The 16,565-nt window shown below is 39.6% G+C and overlaps 1 protein-coding gene across 1 annotated transcript; it reads right to left on the bottom strand.

Annotated features, from left to right (window-relative positions):
- Positions 1-2,074: 2,074 nt before the first annotated feature.
- Positions 2,075-13,384, bottom strand: alkbh8 (alkB homolog 8, tRNA methyltransferase). The gene is made up of 12 exons (XM_056373207.1): positions 13,247-13,384; positions 12,052-12,185; positions 11,816-11,916; positions 11,472-11,603; positions 11,156-11,251; positions 10,642-10,746; positions 9,852-9,922; positions 6,699-6,805; positions 6,269-6,429; positions 5,617-5,897; positions 3,669-3,818; positions 2,075-3,048 (listed from the first exon to the last, which is right to left on the bottom strand). The coding sequence occupies exons 1-12, from the start codon at positions 13,382-13,384 to the stop codon at positions 2,269-2,271; spliced, it is 2,256 nt and encodes a 751-aa protein (XP_056229182.1). The 3' UTR covers positions 2,075-2,268.
- Between the last annotated feature and the right edge of the window lie 3,181 nt (positions 13,385-16,565).

Genomic DNA, 16,565 nt, shown 5'->3' on the forward strand with positions numbered 1-16,565 from the left:
CTAGTCAAGTTCTGCTACGCCAAACCCAACATTTTTTCATTTGTTTTTGTGCACAGGGGCACTGACATATTGAAACATTAAACAACAAAGAAAATAATAAATAAATAAATAAAATAAAATAATTTATATATATATATATATATAATATATATATATATATCCCATCTCTTGAAAAATAGCCCCAGACAAAAAGTAGAAAAAGCATGAGGACAAGGTTATTCACATACTTTTGGTTGTATATAAACCCACACTTACTTCTCTGCAGTATTACATCTCACACTGGAATTATTTCCTTTCCTTACACAGCACATCACTAATCCATAAATAAATGTCTTGTAGCCTGTCAAATCAATGGGCTATACCTGGGGGAGGTACACCTTTAAATTGTAATTATCTGTCCAAATGTGAGGCACAAGTCTGCTGACAGACTCAACACCAACACATGCACATTAACACTACTCTCACACACACGTTATTGTGCATGATACTACTGAAGAAATCTCTCGCTTTCTCTCTCACACATACACAAAGTCTGCCTCACCTTAATCAATAAACCACTGTCAATAAAAGCCACCAAACCATCTCCCGCCTCAGCACCACAATGTGTTTGTTTATATGTGTGTGCAGGTCACAGAGGATTGAGGAGCCACAGGGGTAATTTACAAGGAGCCGGTGACCCATTACCAACCTGCCACAGAGGGATCACAACAAATTACTGTGCTCTGCTCCGCTGCCATCAATACTCCATTATCCCACATTTCATTCTGTCTCTACAGCCGTCTAGTAAAACTTGCAAATAGGATATAGTGTAGACATATGTGTGAGTGCAAGAGAGAGAGAGTGATGAAGTCATAGTTCAGTAATACTACATTATATAAACTAACAAGCTAATACTGATTCTAAATTTCAATGCAGTATTCATTACTCATCAGTTGATCCAATTAAGTTCTTTTCATTTTTATTTGATCCTAATTTAATATCAAAGAATCAATTCTGCCTCCACATTTTAAGTTGTGCGCAACATTTTCAGTAAATTGTACTTAGATTAGCAACTGTATGGTTCAAGGGCACTGAGCTGGCTAAAAATGATGTAAGTTGCAACAATGTTCAACTCTTTCTACTAAACAGCCCAAACAAATGACACTTTCGTGACCAGGACAGAGTGAAAAAAATGTTTTAAATGTGCTGCCGAATTGGCAGATTGCTAGTACTTGAGGGGACACTTCAGGTGCTCCAAAAGAGGACGTGTTTTGTCATTATCAATGGACATTATCAATCTGAACTCCTTATTCAGCAACAGCACTCACTACATGTCTGGCTAAAGGTAAAGTTATCTGCTTTTCGGCTGTTATACGCAAATTTTGGACGTTTATGCCTCATCTATTCATATAGAAACAACTTTAACACTATCTATGATGCAGTTCATTGATTTTATTAATCAATGTTCAAATACATGGTTTGAAAAATGACTCATGACCATGAAGTGCTACCTCTGTCACACACATTTTTAAGAAAAAGAAATGTATATTCTGCGTTTTGAATACAAGCAAATCCCCCACAGCCTGAAATGCCGTGTTACACCTTGGCCCTTTAACTTGAAAAGGTCAAGCACACACTGCTACCAGCTTAATCACATCTCAGTGAATCCAGAGCAGACACTGAGGTCAAAGACGGTGCAAAAAGCAAAGCAGTGAAATAAAGATTATTACTGGTAGTCTTCTGTATAGTACATGGACACTGGCCTTTCATATACTATTGCATTACACAGGAGTAGTCAGCGTATACTTATTAATTCTTTGTCTTCACCCCGAACACTACCTCTTGGTTTGATTTAGCCACATGAAATGGATTTTCTGCTTCAGGATTGAGGCAAAATCCTCCTCCCTGACATGTCCGACACATCTCTTTCCAAAGTAATATATAGTAATAGTTCAAAGAAATGCTACGATTTCCCAATGGTCTCATATTTGCTTTCTTTTAAACCTAAATATAAGAATATGTTGGTGGCCTTATACAGTTCCAACTTCACCCATTGTCAAAAAATGATGCAAGAAGTACACAACAATGGCAGAAATTTTAGAAACTCATTACATTTATTTTTGCAGCACTTCTCTGTTCATTCTTCTCTTCAGCATTTAAACAAATGAAAGACTTTTCAATTTACATTGCATCAATTGTCATGGTTCATTGCAGAATGTGTATCGTCTCTCAATATATTTTGTAGCAAAATGATCATAAATTATGTGCGTGTCAGTCAGTTCATCTCCCTCATGCTTTCTCTAATACAGCGCACCAGTTTCCCTGGTCGTGGTAGCTGCTCTGCACTTTGACTCCAGGCACCTGAACACACAGCTGCTCCAGCTCCCCCTGCTGGAACACATGGTAATAACGGTGGAAGACAGGCACTGGACCGCTCTCAGACTCAGACTTTAGAATAGAGCTGGACATCTTTATAGTGTCACCACTTGACCTGGGTTTAAAATCTGGCCCTTGAGTGGCATCACTGGTGTCAAGACCCGATCCAGAGGACATGCTGGAGTCAAAAACTGGGCTGGGGTCACGGTTACAGTCTAATCTGGTTTTGGAACTCACACTAGAGGGTGAAGAGGAGTTACCTGAAGTCTTTTTGGACTTCTCTTTCCTTTTGTCCTTCTTCCCACTCTCTCCTGATTCTTCACCCCCCTGTCTTTTTCCCTCCTTCAGATGCCAGGGAACCAAAAGGTCCTGGGTGTTGAAGGCTGTGCGGTTAGTGTGCACACTAAGTTTGCCATCAATCACTTTGCTAACATCTTGCATGCTGTCACCAGGCCTGTAGTTGTCTTCTAAATGTCTACTGGTATGCATCCTGGCTTTCCCGTGAGGCTCTTGTATGCCGTCTGATGTGTCGTTGATGGGGCTGAGGTTCCCAGGATGCTCTTTGTTCTGTTCTTTGAGGTATTTCGACCTCTGCTTGTTGTACTCTTGTTCAAAAGCCCAAACGTAGATGAGCGCTCGACCTCCAGGCCTCAAAAGTCTCACCAGCTCCCTCACTGCTGCCAGCCGACGTTCCTACAACACACACACACACAAACACATACACACACACACACACACACACACACACACACACACACACACAACAAAACTTGTTCAAATGTGTGTTCTACTGTATTTCAAGACAAATCTGACTGATTAAGGGGTAAAAGTGATGGTGGCTTTGAAGCATATGTTTTCAAACAATGAGACTCTTCTGTGACTGTGGTGTAATATTGGAAAGGAGGCTGCAGAGATGGAAAAGGAGTCTCTGTTAGTTTTAATTTCTCTCAGTCTCTCTCTTTTAGACTATCAGGGAAGTTGGTCTCATATGTGTTTAAATATCCATCACAATGCTTAATATCAGCATTAAAAAAAGTCCTTATTGGTGCACTACAACTAATGTTTCAGTGTCACCAACCACCAATGAGTAACGTTTAGTCTCTGGCTAGAGTAGATCCTTGAGAGCAAAAGCTTTTTAGTTAACACAAACCAAAAGTTGAAATGAAATGAAAAATTCCTAAAATGATTCCACTGATGCATTGCGGTCATGTGTTGTGTGTTTATATGTGGGTCGGTCGATCTAGATGAAAGTGATACAATGCTGATGGAGATATCACCTGATGTTCTTTGTGTGTGCATGTACTGTACTGTACCTGTGTGGAAAAGTGGTGTATGACAGCTATGGAGATACAGGCATCGCAGGAGGCTGTTCGCAGAGGGACGCTGAGAGCATCAGATACAAATGCCTGGAAACCTCTCTCTGCACAGATTTGGACAAGAGCACTGCTACGATCACAGCCAACCTGAAGAGAGGAAAACACACACACACACACACACACACACACACACACACACACACACACACACACACACATAAAAAATAAAATAAATAAATAATTCACAAAAAGGAACAGTATTAACATGTACAACGTCTGAACAAAACCACTGATCAAAGTCTTGTTCTCAGCTGAATTTACACATTCACTCCTCATTTATGATCTCAACCAATTAACAATGTATGACAAAATCACACAGAGCAGCAGAAAAGTATAGAGAAAGAATGGGAAAAGAATAAACAAGGAATGAAATATGAGCAAAAAACATAAATAAAAGGAAGAGAAGAAAAGACTGAGGGTATTGGATGGCAGTTATAATAATTTTCAACACATTTTGTGTAAAGGAGAGATTCAATCAGGCTTCACGAGTCATATGGTCCATTCCCAAAAGAGACAGAGGTGATAAGTGAAAGTGAGAAATACTACACACATTCACAAATAGACACACAGGCTAAATCTGTTACTGACTTGCAAACACAAAAAAGGTCAAGTCTCTTTCATTTCAATTAACACGGGGAAGGTTAACAGCGTTAATCTACAACGAGAAGGGAAGATGGAGAGGGTAAATATAGAGAAGACAAAAATAAAGTGCAGAGGGAATGAAATAAATTCAGGAGAGAAAAACAGATGGAGAAAACCCAGAAGACTCAGTTCTGAAAGTTTATGTGCGACCTGATCACAGTGTTCTCAGTAATGATTTATCACGGTTACGGTCTGAGTCAGGATAAGCTGCTTACATGCACATCCAAATCCCAAACATCCCGCACATCCCATGTGCATACGTAAACAGAAAATTTAGGATATTACCATGGAAACTGAGCTAATGCAAACAAGCAAAACCAGCAGAAATCAGAGTGAGAGGAGCTCAGGGCTCAGCAGCAAGGATTATCATTCCTGGGTATATTATTTAGCTCATTAAAATGTTGAGACAGCTTTGCCCTGTCTTTTTCACTGCAAACTAACTACTAACTGATTAAAGATATTTCCCTTCATGTGAACAATATGTCTTGCTGTAGCACTAAAGCAGTACCCACATTACCATCCTGACTCACATGTGGGGAGTAAATAAGTAAACAGCAGCATAATGATGCAAACCTTTGTCTTCTCCCTCACTTCACTCTGGGGCAAACAGAGGTCTGGCTTATGCAACACCCGTAACAGGGCACTGAGGATTTCAAACAGCTACTCCTTTTCATTTTACATCTAGGGCAGTGCTGAGCACCGAAGGCTGTGACCTTTGCGGTGGCTTTTTCACTGCAACCGACTGTTGTTTGCTGGGAAATTGTTCCAGCAGGTAACCAACCCCTAAAACCATAAAATGTAATTTTTTCCCTTTGGATAGAATCAGACTAGCTGTTTTCCCCTGTTTCCAGTCTTTACGCTAAGCTAGGCTAAACAAGTCCATCTCAGTATTTAATCCACTGACCGCCTTTTCCAAGTAAAATTAAGAGGCTCATCACCATCAAACTGGTCTAAACCCTGAGAAGCCCCTACTTGTATCTGTGAAGTAGCAGCAGAGTTGTTTGACCTCAGACGATTCATTGTTTGCCATCTTTGCTTCAACTGATTTGCTGACTGTGTATGTGACATCTGATGAGACACTTCTGCACATAAATGACTGTTATGAAAATGTGTGGTATTTCACAGCGATGATAATCTAAGACACAGTGGCAATAAAAATGTAATGAAAAAGGAAACTTCCCTACAGGGATCACTAAAGTATTGCAAAATTACAGACATTAATATAATATATAATGACACTCACTGCAATCAGCTCTGGGTTGACACCCAGGTATTTCCCATTTCCACAGCCCACATCAGCCAGCACGCTGCCAGGAGAGAGCGAGGACAGGAAGTGGCAGACACGAGGCCAGGGCGAGTGGCGTGTACTGCTGAAGTGGGAGGCGATGGCGTCGTACACCCGGTGCACATACTCCTCCTCCAGACGGGTTGCGCCGGCATGGCAACTGGGAATTGAAGGGGGAGATGGCGGAGAGGGCGAGGGCGCTGAGGCAGCTCCCTGACTGTCACAGGTAGAGGGAAAGGCTGGAGTGAGAGACAGAAAGAGAGAGAGAGAGAGAGAGAGATGAAAGAAGAGGGTGGAATGGTGAGACAAAGGGTAGCACATACACACCCCAACACCCATTACATTCAACTGAAGCATGGCCACCTCAATTTTGACAAGCAGAAAATTGCTTTAAAATCGTATCACTTTTTTTTGCAGGAATCGGCAACTGGAATTGTCTTTCTGCTTAACTTTTATAATGTTAGTCAAACAAAAGAAGCAAATTGAAGACAATGCTGTGGCTTCTGAGAAAATGTGAAAAGAACTGTTTGGTTGTCTAGCATCACTCAAATAATAGTAGTAATGCAGTTTTCCGTTATCAAACGCACAGTGTGTTTTACTTTGCACTCACCACAGCAGCAAAGTTCATGTCTGATCTTTCGGAAAGTGAAAGAGGTGCGGGTGCCCCTCTTGCTCAAGGTGAGATTTCTGTTAGGCTCAAGGTCAGAAGTTGTATGAGCAGGGGATTCTGGGTCGCAGGCTGGCACCACGTCGAACTTCCGGGGAGTTATCCTGAGAAAAGATAAGAGACGGTTATAGTAGTAGTTGACAATCAGACATAAACTGACAATAACTAATCTAAACAGCTGTTGTGTGTAATGTGAACACCAGCAGATGTGAATGAGACCAAACCCCGAACCTGACATTGGTTTTATCTTCACGTGAAGGGATTAAAATAAGGATCCACACACAGACTGACACAGAGAGGAAAGAAACTGTCACTGAATCAACTTTAAGTTCAAATCAAGATAAATGGACCCATCTGACACAGTCCAGCTCACCCATGGGTCCAGAGGTATCTGCTCTCTCCCTTCATCACCAGGAGGCTGCGTCCAGGCAACACCACGGGAACAAGACGACCATCGGGATGCCGGAATTCCATCACCGTCTGTAATTAAACACAAAAAGTGTGTACAAGCATTCAATAAGATTTTCAGACCATTCATATGAATACTGAGGAAGGTACTCTCTCTCTCACACACACACACACACACACACACACACACACACACACACACACACACACACACACAGGATACAATTATCAATTTAAAACACAGCAGAAAAAACTGGAAAAACCATGGAGAGGCAAAGAATTTGTCATTTGTCTGACGCAGCAGTGGGGTTGCGCAGATTATCACAGATGCACCGATATGACTTTTCCTCTGCTAATACCAATTCTGTGATCTCAGTGCGGGGGCCTGATCCAAAACACCTCACTGTGTATAACTCTTTTGAATTTTTCTGTGAGGTAACATGAGGTCAGGGATTGCTGTAGCACTAAAACCGAGTCAGCAGCCTGCCGAGACTAAATGAATGCACTGTAACTGATAGAGAAAACACAGAATCTTAAAATAAGGTTGACAAAGAAACTGTGGATTGGTCACATCTCAGCCAACTCCGCTTGGTAAGATATCAGCACTGATACCGACTCAGCAGATTGGATCTCTGCATCCATACTTAGTATTCTGTAGCTGCTTCAGCCATGTAACTGTTGGTAATGAGTGTCAAAACTTTGATTCTTTAGTACCAATCAAATTGTGTCCATATTTCAAATACTGAAAACAGTTAAGCATCGAATGCTTCATCAAATTCTCAGTCTTTTCTTCTCTATTTCATTTGAGCCATGTTGTTGTGCAGCTGTTGGACTTATGACAACATCGAAAAAGATTTTTCAATGAAAAAAAAAAAATTATTTGGCAAGTTATGATCTTTTAGTACTGATAGTAAAACTCAGGCATCCAATTTACTTACTCTGACTTTCAATAATCCAGTAATAATGTGCCAAATATAGTATTCATAGATAGTGGTCAGACAGAATTATTGTATGTTTGTGCTAAATTACTTATTGAACAAATACTGGTTCAACAGAAGCAAATGTTTTTTTTTTTTAATGAAAACCAACCACTATTATATTCTAACACCACGAATGAATGAAATACAAAAAAACATTTTCCAATGCTAAAACCTTCTTTCCTTTTACTTTACTCAACAGTTGAGTTGAATGATGTCACCCGGAGAAAACTCTCTACTTGCTCTCTGACTAACAACCAGCAGAGGCATCTCGGTGTTTGATCCTAATGTTTCCTTACAATGCATAACAGCATGAGCTCTGCTGGGAAATTACATCTACACAATTTTAAATTGCATCTCTCCAACTTCTGACAGCAGGAAAATTGGATTTTGTGAAGTAGAGGTCCGTGCGTCAGTGTGTGTGTGTGTGTGTGTGGTAGAGAGTGAGAGAGACAGATATGTGTTTGTGTATTATTGTGAGAGAGCGATGCCCCAGCAACACCAGCAAGTGATCAGATTTTCCCTCAAACCACAACTGAAATCTCTCCCCGTCTCTCTCACACACACACACACGCACACGCACGCACGCGCACGCACACACACACACACGACTGTGCTTTTCTTAGGAGTATTAGCCAATCAATGACACCAGTGGAAAGTGACTAAATCAATGATGACGCTGGCAGCTGCACTTAACTACAAGACTATCCATCAAACTCACACACACACGCATGCAAGTGCACACACAGTATAGACAGCCAAATTACGTATTTTCTCTCTCCGTCTTTCAAATGCAAACACGAACTGGCTCAATAAACCTGGTAAGTGCAGATATATGTTTCACATAACAGAAGGAAACCAGTTTGCATGACGTTTACTTGTGTTTAATCAATGATGACTGAATGCGTAAACCAAGTTAAATCAGGTGACGGGCTGAAAGTGAGATTTTATGATGTCTGCAAGAATCAAAACTGAATCAAATCGCAGTTGGATTGACTTGTTATACACACAGATTACCAAAAAAAAAATATTTTTAACTTCTTTGAGTAATGCTAAGTCCTGTCTTTTGCCTGCTTTATATAATTTTCCAATAAGTCTATTAAATATCATTTATCATATTCTCACCATATTCAGAGAAAATTTCTTTTAGAGGCTGAAATATTTAATTCCTATCAATCGATATGTACTTGATCTCTCTGGGTTTTGGCTTGTAAACTCCTTTCTTCGCAATATTGATTTCACCTTTTTCCCTCAGCACCTGACACAACATGCCTGCTGTGCACTTTTTGTGTCACAGAAGTTGTAGAACAAAGACTACACCTCAATCACTCACACTGTCTGTCAACCTGGGTGCGTGGCAGATGTTGTGACAGATGATAGTTGATTGCTAATAGAGCCTCTGAATCTCAGACAAGCAGGGACAGATGGGTTTTCATCTCCAGCAGCCACCCTGCAGAGACTGAACCAGCGTCCCAGCGCCAGGTCACATCATTTTGTCCCACCTGGAACAGTCGAGGACTTAATGACACCTACTGTTTAAAAGGAAAATCTGTCTCTCTTTTGTTCATTCATTGTTTGCAAAAAGTATTTCAAGCAGGGAGACTGTGACACCACTAAAAAAAGAGAAGGGCACAGTGAGTGAGCAAGAGAGTGTGACAGTATATAAGTGTGTTAGAGAGAAATAATGTAGCAAGGAAGGTGACAAAATGTTCTCACTAAAATCACAAGGACACACACACAAACACGCGCACTCATTTGTGACAGTTACCCCCCTGAGATGGATGAATCACACTGGTCAGTGAAGTGACGATTAACTTGATTGATCAAAGCAGGAAACAGAAATGCATACAAACGGAGAGGAGTGTCTGAAAACACTATCTTTACATTTAAATCTGTCTTTCAACTGCAATATTGTTGTTTTATGCTAAAATGTGAAAACTGATTTCTTTAGACCAACTTTTTTTTTATCTTTAAATGAGTAACTTTCATCTTAATTATGGATAAATGCACCTTGAGCACCACTGATCAATACTGGTGACCCAAGCTGATTGATGAGTTGTAGGGTTGGGTAAATTAACCAACTCAACGGTCTGTGGAGCTCGTGCTGCTTCAATCATTAAATGACTGGACTGAGTTCTTACCTTTGCCCCCAGGCTCAGTGAGAGGATGGTGTCCTCAAAGGCAGAGTGGGTGTCCACATGAGGAGGAATGCCTGAAAACATTATAAAAACACATGTAGAATGAAAATCACTTAACAAAAGCTCATCAGGTTTCTCTGAAAAATAAAAGTGTTCAGGGTTCAGTGTTTTTGAAGGATGCCTCTGGACATCTTTGACCCTTTTGTGATGTGTGTAACTCAACTCATTCTCACATTTAATAATAAATTTAAGTGAATGTGCTTGAGTTTAAAAAACAAGCATTATTAATAATAATTCCTTCCTTCCAAAACCTTATTCGAGCCTTTAAAGGCCAAGGCTGTAATTCTGTTATCAAACAACAAACAGGAGGCGAGGGCTTTGAAATTCCTGTTTGATGCATGTTGCAAAAGTTTCTGCTGCCATCTTGTGGTAGAAATCATTGAACTCTACTTGTGTGCTCCTTCTAATTATGTTAGAAAAATCAACAGAGTTATCACAGCTTAGTAATTACGTCTGAAAGACTAATTACTACACTTTTAGTTTCACTAGCATCTGGAATAAATAAACTATCCTTCTATTAATATGTGAGTTGTTAGGTTTGAATTATTCAAGGGTGTATGTAATTACATTTTTAATGTAAAATTGGATCTTTTTGTGTTTTGCTGTCATTTTCTCAACATGTGGTCAGTCATTTTCACATAGTCTTACTGATAGCATGAGATCTAAATGTATCTAAATCATCTTCTGAGCTTGTATGTGTAAGGTCAATAGAAACATGACGGGAATCACTCACCCTGTCCAGACTCATACTGGTTGACAGTCAGTTGGTCGGGCATGATATTGATGTGACCGTTCCTTACACACCGCTCCAGAACAGGCAGACAGTCCTCAGGAAGACCTGGATATACACACGCAAACACAAACACAAACACAAACACAAACACAAACACAAACACAAACACAAACACAAACACACATCAGGTCCTCCCTTACTTCTTCCTAACTTTCTTCTGTAACATTTTCTCTGTTATTACAATGAGAAGCAGTCATAACGTGTTGTCTAATGACACACTGCCTAGTAAGAGTTATAAGTGAAAAAAGAAATGCAATCATGCATTTTCTATGTAAAAAAAAAAAAAAGAAAGAAGAGAAAGGAAAGCATGTAGTGTCCCAAAATCTCAGCAATGCAATCAACTAGTAAAATGTTATTGTTACTGATAGAAATAATGGCCAAACATATGAAAATATGACTCATAAAACTCAGAAGGTTAGAAAAAATATCTTGATTAAAAGAAGAGCAAGATTACCTGCAGGTAATGGCTTGTCCTTATCCACATTGTTGTTGTCGTAGCGAAATTCAAAGCCAAAATGTTTGACTCTTCTATGCTTCAGAGCTTTTTGAGCTAAAATACATTAGAATGAAGTTAGCAAACCAGTAGAATCATTTTGTACATTAAAATGATGCAGACGTAAAGATGGTTATTCATAATCTATTCTATCTTGCAAACAAAAAAAAAAGTATTTTCCGATTCAGTTTTTCCCATTAGTGCTGCTCTATTCTGCCTGTTGTTTACACAGATGTTAAGTTCAGTGCTAAAGATTAAGACTGACACAGGTCCTCACCAGTGACATCATCATTAGTCGACGACCAGTCTATAGCGGCAAGCAACAGAGCCTCTTCCTCTGGAGACACAAAATCTTCCACCAAGAGTAATCCCTCCGGCAAAGGAACCGAGTTCTTCTCCTCACAGGTTACTGTACACGACACACACACAGCACATACAGTAAGAATCAGACGACTGGCTGCAAAAATATGCTTCTTGTAGGACACACAAGCACACAAACAGATAAAAGGGCTGTCTTTGATCATCTTCCAACTTTCTGCTAAAATGTGAATTTAACATTAATGGGGTTTTTCTTCAAGTATCATAGTAATGTGTGCACGGCTTAGTGTTTAAGGTAAGCACCTGAGTCAACATAACTGAGGTAAAGTGTGACACTGTTCTCTCCACATTGCAGCTTTTGTCCATTAAGGTGGGCATGGGCTCTCTGAGCACTCTCCTCAGATCTGGAAAGAGAATGACAATAAAAACAAAACAAGGTTTAAACTACAATTTTCCAGAGATGATAAACAAAAAAGTACTAAAGTTCTAAAAAAAAAGGTTCTCTGTGTGAATAAGTGCTGTCCATGCACCAACTGTACCTGTATGTGACAAAGGCATAAGGCTTCTGAGGGGGCATTAACAGGGTCTCCACCTCCCCCATCTCTTTCAGCACTGTAGAAAGCTCCTCTCGACCAACACCGTTCCCCAAGCCGCCATTAGCCACCACTAAACTCTGCAGAAGGCACAGAGGTAGACTGGCTGATTTTATACAGGCAAAAAGACGACGTCCAAAACAGTCTGAACATGTGAAAACATCACTGTTTAAGATATTGATAATCAATACACATCTTAATGAACAGATAGTGTTTTACAACTGCAACTATTACTCAATTTATCGACTGGTTGATCGACAGAAATGTGTTTGGCAGCTATTTTGATAAACAATCATTTTCTGTTTAGAAAAAATGCAAAACACTGGCTTATGCTTTTCTTTGTTATACATGACAGTGAAATGATTATTTTTGGGTTCTGGACTGTGAGTCAGACAAAGCAAGACATGTAACTGGCGGATTAATCGATAATGAAAATAATCGTTAGTTTTAGCCCTGTGTTTTATGTTTTTGTTGTGATGCTTCAAAGTTTTGCTGGTTTCATTCCATGATCCCAAGGAACTTTTATTTAATTATTAGTTAATTAGTTATTAGTATATTCATTATTTATCAGCTTTATTTTTCACAGATGAAGAGAAATAACATTAACTTGTAACTAAGTAATTATTCTTATTATTCTGACTCCCTACAGTCCAAGATACATGTGCAAACATTTTTCATTTATTTTTCAATTCGATACAGATTTCACTTGCTATCTTCTTATATCATCTATTTCCTGACTTCACATTTTTGAATATGTTCTTATACCTTTTAAGATCGGCATTGTCATTATATTTAACGTGTGCATGAATACAACACACCAAAGTAACTTCCTTGTTATGAGATGCCCCTGTTTCAACACTGCAGGTTGGAAAAATGACCTCAAGACTGATATTATTTTTCTTTCACATGACTAATATCTGCAGATACAAGCTAATGTTAAAAAAATGCCTGGAAATAAGGCGGGTAAGGCAACGCACCTTCAATATTAAAACTCGCATTAAAGTCACATGCACTGATGATCGCCTTGGAATTTGCGTCTAAAAAGTGTATATTTAAAGAAGAAGAAGGTACGTGTAGCTAGCTCTCTTCCCTGTCTGACAGCTGATATACTTCCTGTTTATAAAGATGTTTTTTGGTTTACCTTGGTCGGCTGCGGTGCCGTGCTGATACCTTCATGTTTCAGTAAAGTGTGACTCGCTTTTAATTGTTTTCGGAGAACTTTCTTCTCCTCTTTACTCCTTCTGACGGCCTTCACGTTGTTTTCCACACTAGGATCCATAGTTCGTCATTTTATTTTGTCCGGGTGCAACAAACGTTTAAGACCGGCGAGTTCCTGCCCGGCCTTGCATTTGGTTTCACAGCATTCTGGTTACATTCACTATATACAATTTGCATATAACTAAGCAATCTTTTAAATTATTTTAATAACTTTTCTTTTGTTTATTTATAGAAAAATTTCAGTATCATAGTGAAAATAGTGAATTGTTCTTTTTCAGTGGATCCATGGGAGATGATTATCACTTGTGAAACTCAGATGGGTCCATAACATTGCTCTGTATCTGCTGTAGATGAGTGAATATGCAGAAACCATAGGGGACAAAAATTGATTAAATACAGCTGTAACAGAATGGGAGCTGAAACAGCCACTTCTGAGGCATTTCTATATGAAACAGAGTGGCCGGCTTGTACAACATGAAACATAACAAATGTTTAGCACGAATAAAAGGACAAACATCAGGATCAGGATTTCATGATAAAATTTAAATATAGGTAATCAAACGTGCATTATTAACATCACAAATCAAAAACCTAAGAAAAATGAATTTTCAAGAAAAATACAGAAAATTTATAGTTACAATGAGAGCTTTCATGACTGAATCTGTTCATCTTGCACTTTACCTGCATGTCATTTTGCTTTTCTGACTAAATCCAACTGACCTATAGATAGTCTTGCTAATGTTTCTTCATCACTCTCACATTAATATGATTCATGACATTTTCCAGAGCAGATATTTTTTCTGGTCGTAGCAGGAAAAGCACACGTGGAACTAATAACATTAACAATGGATGTGATCTAACAATTAGTCCAGTGCAATGCAGCAGTTACTGTGTTTGGAAGTGTCAAATGTCCAGTGTGAAGAAGGTCTCTTCAACTCTTGTACACTCCTTGGTCATGTGTTTCTCCTATAATGTGTTTGAGGACTAATACACTAATACAGGGAAATAAATCTTTGTCACTCAGCAGTGTGTCTCCGGTGACACGGGTAATCCAACTAGTTCCTACTGTATAATATTCCTGCTAGGACATATTTTTCTTTTATGGTATGTATATATAATATCACTCTTGCTCTTTTTATCTAAGTGCTTCCCCTCTCTTCTGTTCTCATATCCAAGCCATACTGACGACTGGTGTTTTGCCCTGTGGCTCAATTATATAGGACCTAAACCTTGGTGGTAGATCTATGCTGCATGCCTCCCTAATCTCCCAACAACAGACAGACAAAAATGCTCCAGGGAGCATTCTTAGGCCCCGTTAACTTGATGCTACAGGGTAAAATTTAAGTCTATAGTGAAACTATTTGTCATTCCGTTTCCATCCATTTCATTCATCAGATTCAACTCAAATTTTGACAACTGAACATAATCTGTATTGAAAAAGTATTATCACAATGGGCTAGTTAGCTTACTTCTTTTATATCCTGTTCAACAAAACACACTAGGTCAGATGGAAATCAGATACAAGCACTCAGTCACATTCATGGCATGAGTGCTAAATTGTAATTGATGAATTATGTGTATTGTGTTGTTCTTGGTGCAGTGTCTGCCCTGGACGCTGTTCTCTGTCTGCTTCCGCCCTCAAAGGAGCCAATTAGCTCAGATCCTGTGTATGAATTCCTCTACAGCCAGATTAATGACTCTACAGCCCCTCTGGGTGTGAGCGTATGTTCCAGCATGCATTTGCACATCTTTTTAGGGGTTTGTGAGAATGAAGCATTTGTGCGTGTGGATCAGTGTGTGCCTGTGTGTGTGTGTGTGTGTGTGTGTGTGTGTGTGTGTGTGTGTGTGTGTGTGTGTGTGTGTGTGTGTGTGTGTGTGTGTGTGTGTGTGTGCGTGCGTGCATTTATGCATGGGTGTGTTGTGTAATGAAGCCCTCACCTGTCCTCAGCCATCTCAGGCCGAGCTGCTGGCCAGTGGGAACCCTTCGTCGTCTTAACAGCACGCTCAGTTTAGTCTACAACAAACAACAGCTGGTCAGGCAGGAGAGCACACGGCTGCCCTCTCCGACATGAAAACAACACTCTGCTCCATCTTGTTTTTAAATACAGTCTAATTAAATCTTCACTCTTTTTATGAGCTTTGGGTGACACACCAAAATGCCAGTCAGGTTCATTTGAGGGGGGATTAATCAGGGCCAGTATCAGAAAGAATAACATTCACAACATTTAATAGAACATTTTTATCAAGTGTACTTGCAAAAACTGTGTTAAAACTGAGTACAGGGGCAAAATGGAACGATCCAATAGGCTAGATTCAGTTCTACTCATATTTACTTGTATTTTCTATCATCGTAAACCAGTGACTGATATCACACAGTCTTCCTCAGCACATGGAGCAGTTTCTTGTGCTTAAACATTATTCAAAATTTGTATTTTTCCTGAGTGCTCTAAGCACTTCTGTGTCCATGTTGTCTGAAAAGATGAGATTTAAAGTTCATTTTTGACAATGGTGAGCAAACTATGTCACTACAAAGTCGATTTAGTGGATGATGAGTGATCCATCTACTAATCGAGATCATGTGACGTGATCAACAGCTGGACCTTGTAGTGAGATTTTTTACCAAATGCTGTTTCCAGGGGGTAAGACAAACTTTGAACTTCATCTGAGTAGCCTATAATTTTAACAATCCAATTCAAAGTTGGTCAGCCATTCATGAACACATGAAGGATGAATGCAAATGACTGAATCAATGTTGTACCAAGTGGAAATGTCACCTCAAGGCTATGAACAGTAGATTAGGAAGATATTTCCCTTGCCAGTGCTCAAGGACAGCTTCACCTCACACATCAGCCAAGCTCTGAAAAAGCAGCGTAATGGTGAGAACTTGAGTGGAACCACTTGTGTACCCTGCGGCATGCCATCACCCTTTGAAATGCTGGGCCAGTAGCCAGAGGCCAAACTCCTGTTGCTGGCATCTTTGTATTCTAATTACTGGAGACTACAGGACAGAGATGCACGGATACAGAAACCAGATCCTGCTTTTTAAAATAGTGGTTCTGATCACTACTGCTCTCTGGGGAGTCTGTGCAATCAGATATCCATCTGTTCTTGGAGAAAGATGAGAGTCATAAAAAGGTGAGATTATAAAACAGGCAGGTAAAAGTGCAGAAATCTGTCTGTGTTCTTTTGTCCATAGAGATGATGAAGCATGAGACAGGAGGAGTTGAAATGAAATGAAATGG

The sequence above is a fragment of the Seriola aureovittata genome, chromosome 4, assembly GCF_021018895.1.
Source record: "Seriola aureovittata isolate HTS-2021-v1 ecotype China chromosome 4, ASM2101889v1, whole genome shotgun sequence".
Taxonomy (NCBI): domain Eukaryota; kingdom Metazoa; phylum Chordata; class Actinopteri; order Carangiformes; family Carangidae; genus Seriola; species Seriola aureovittata.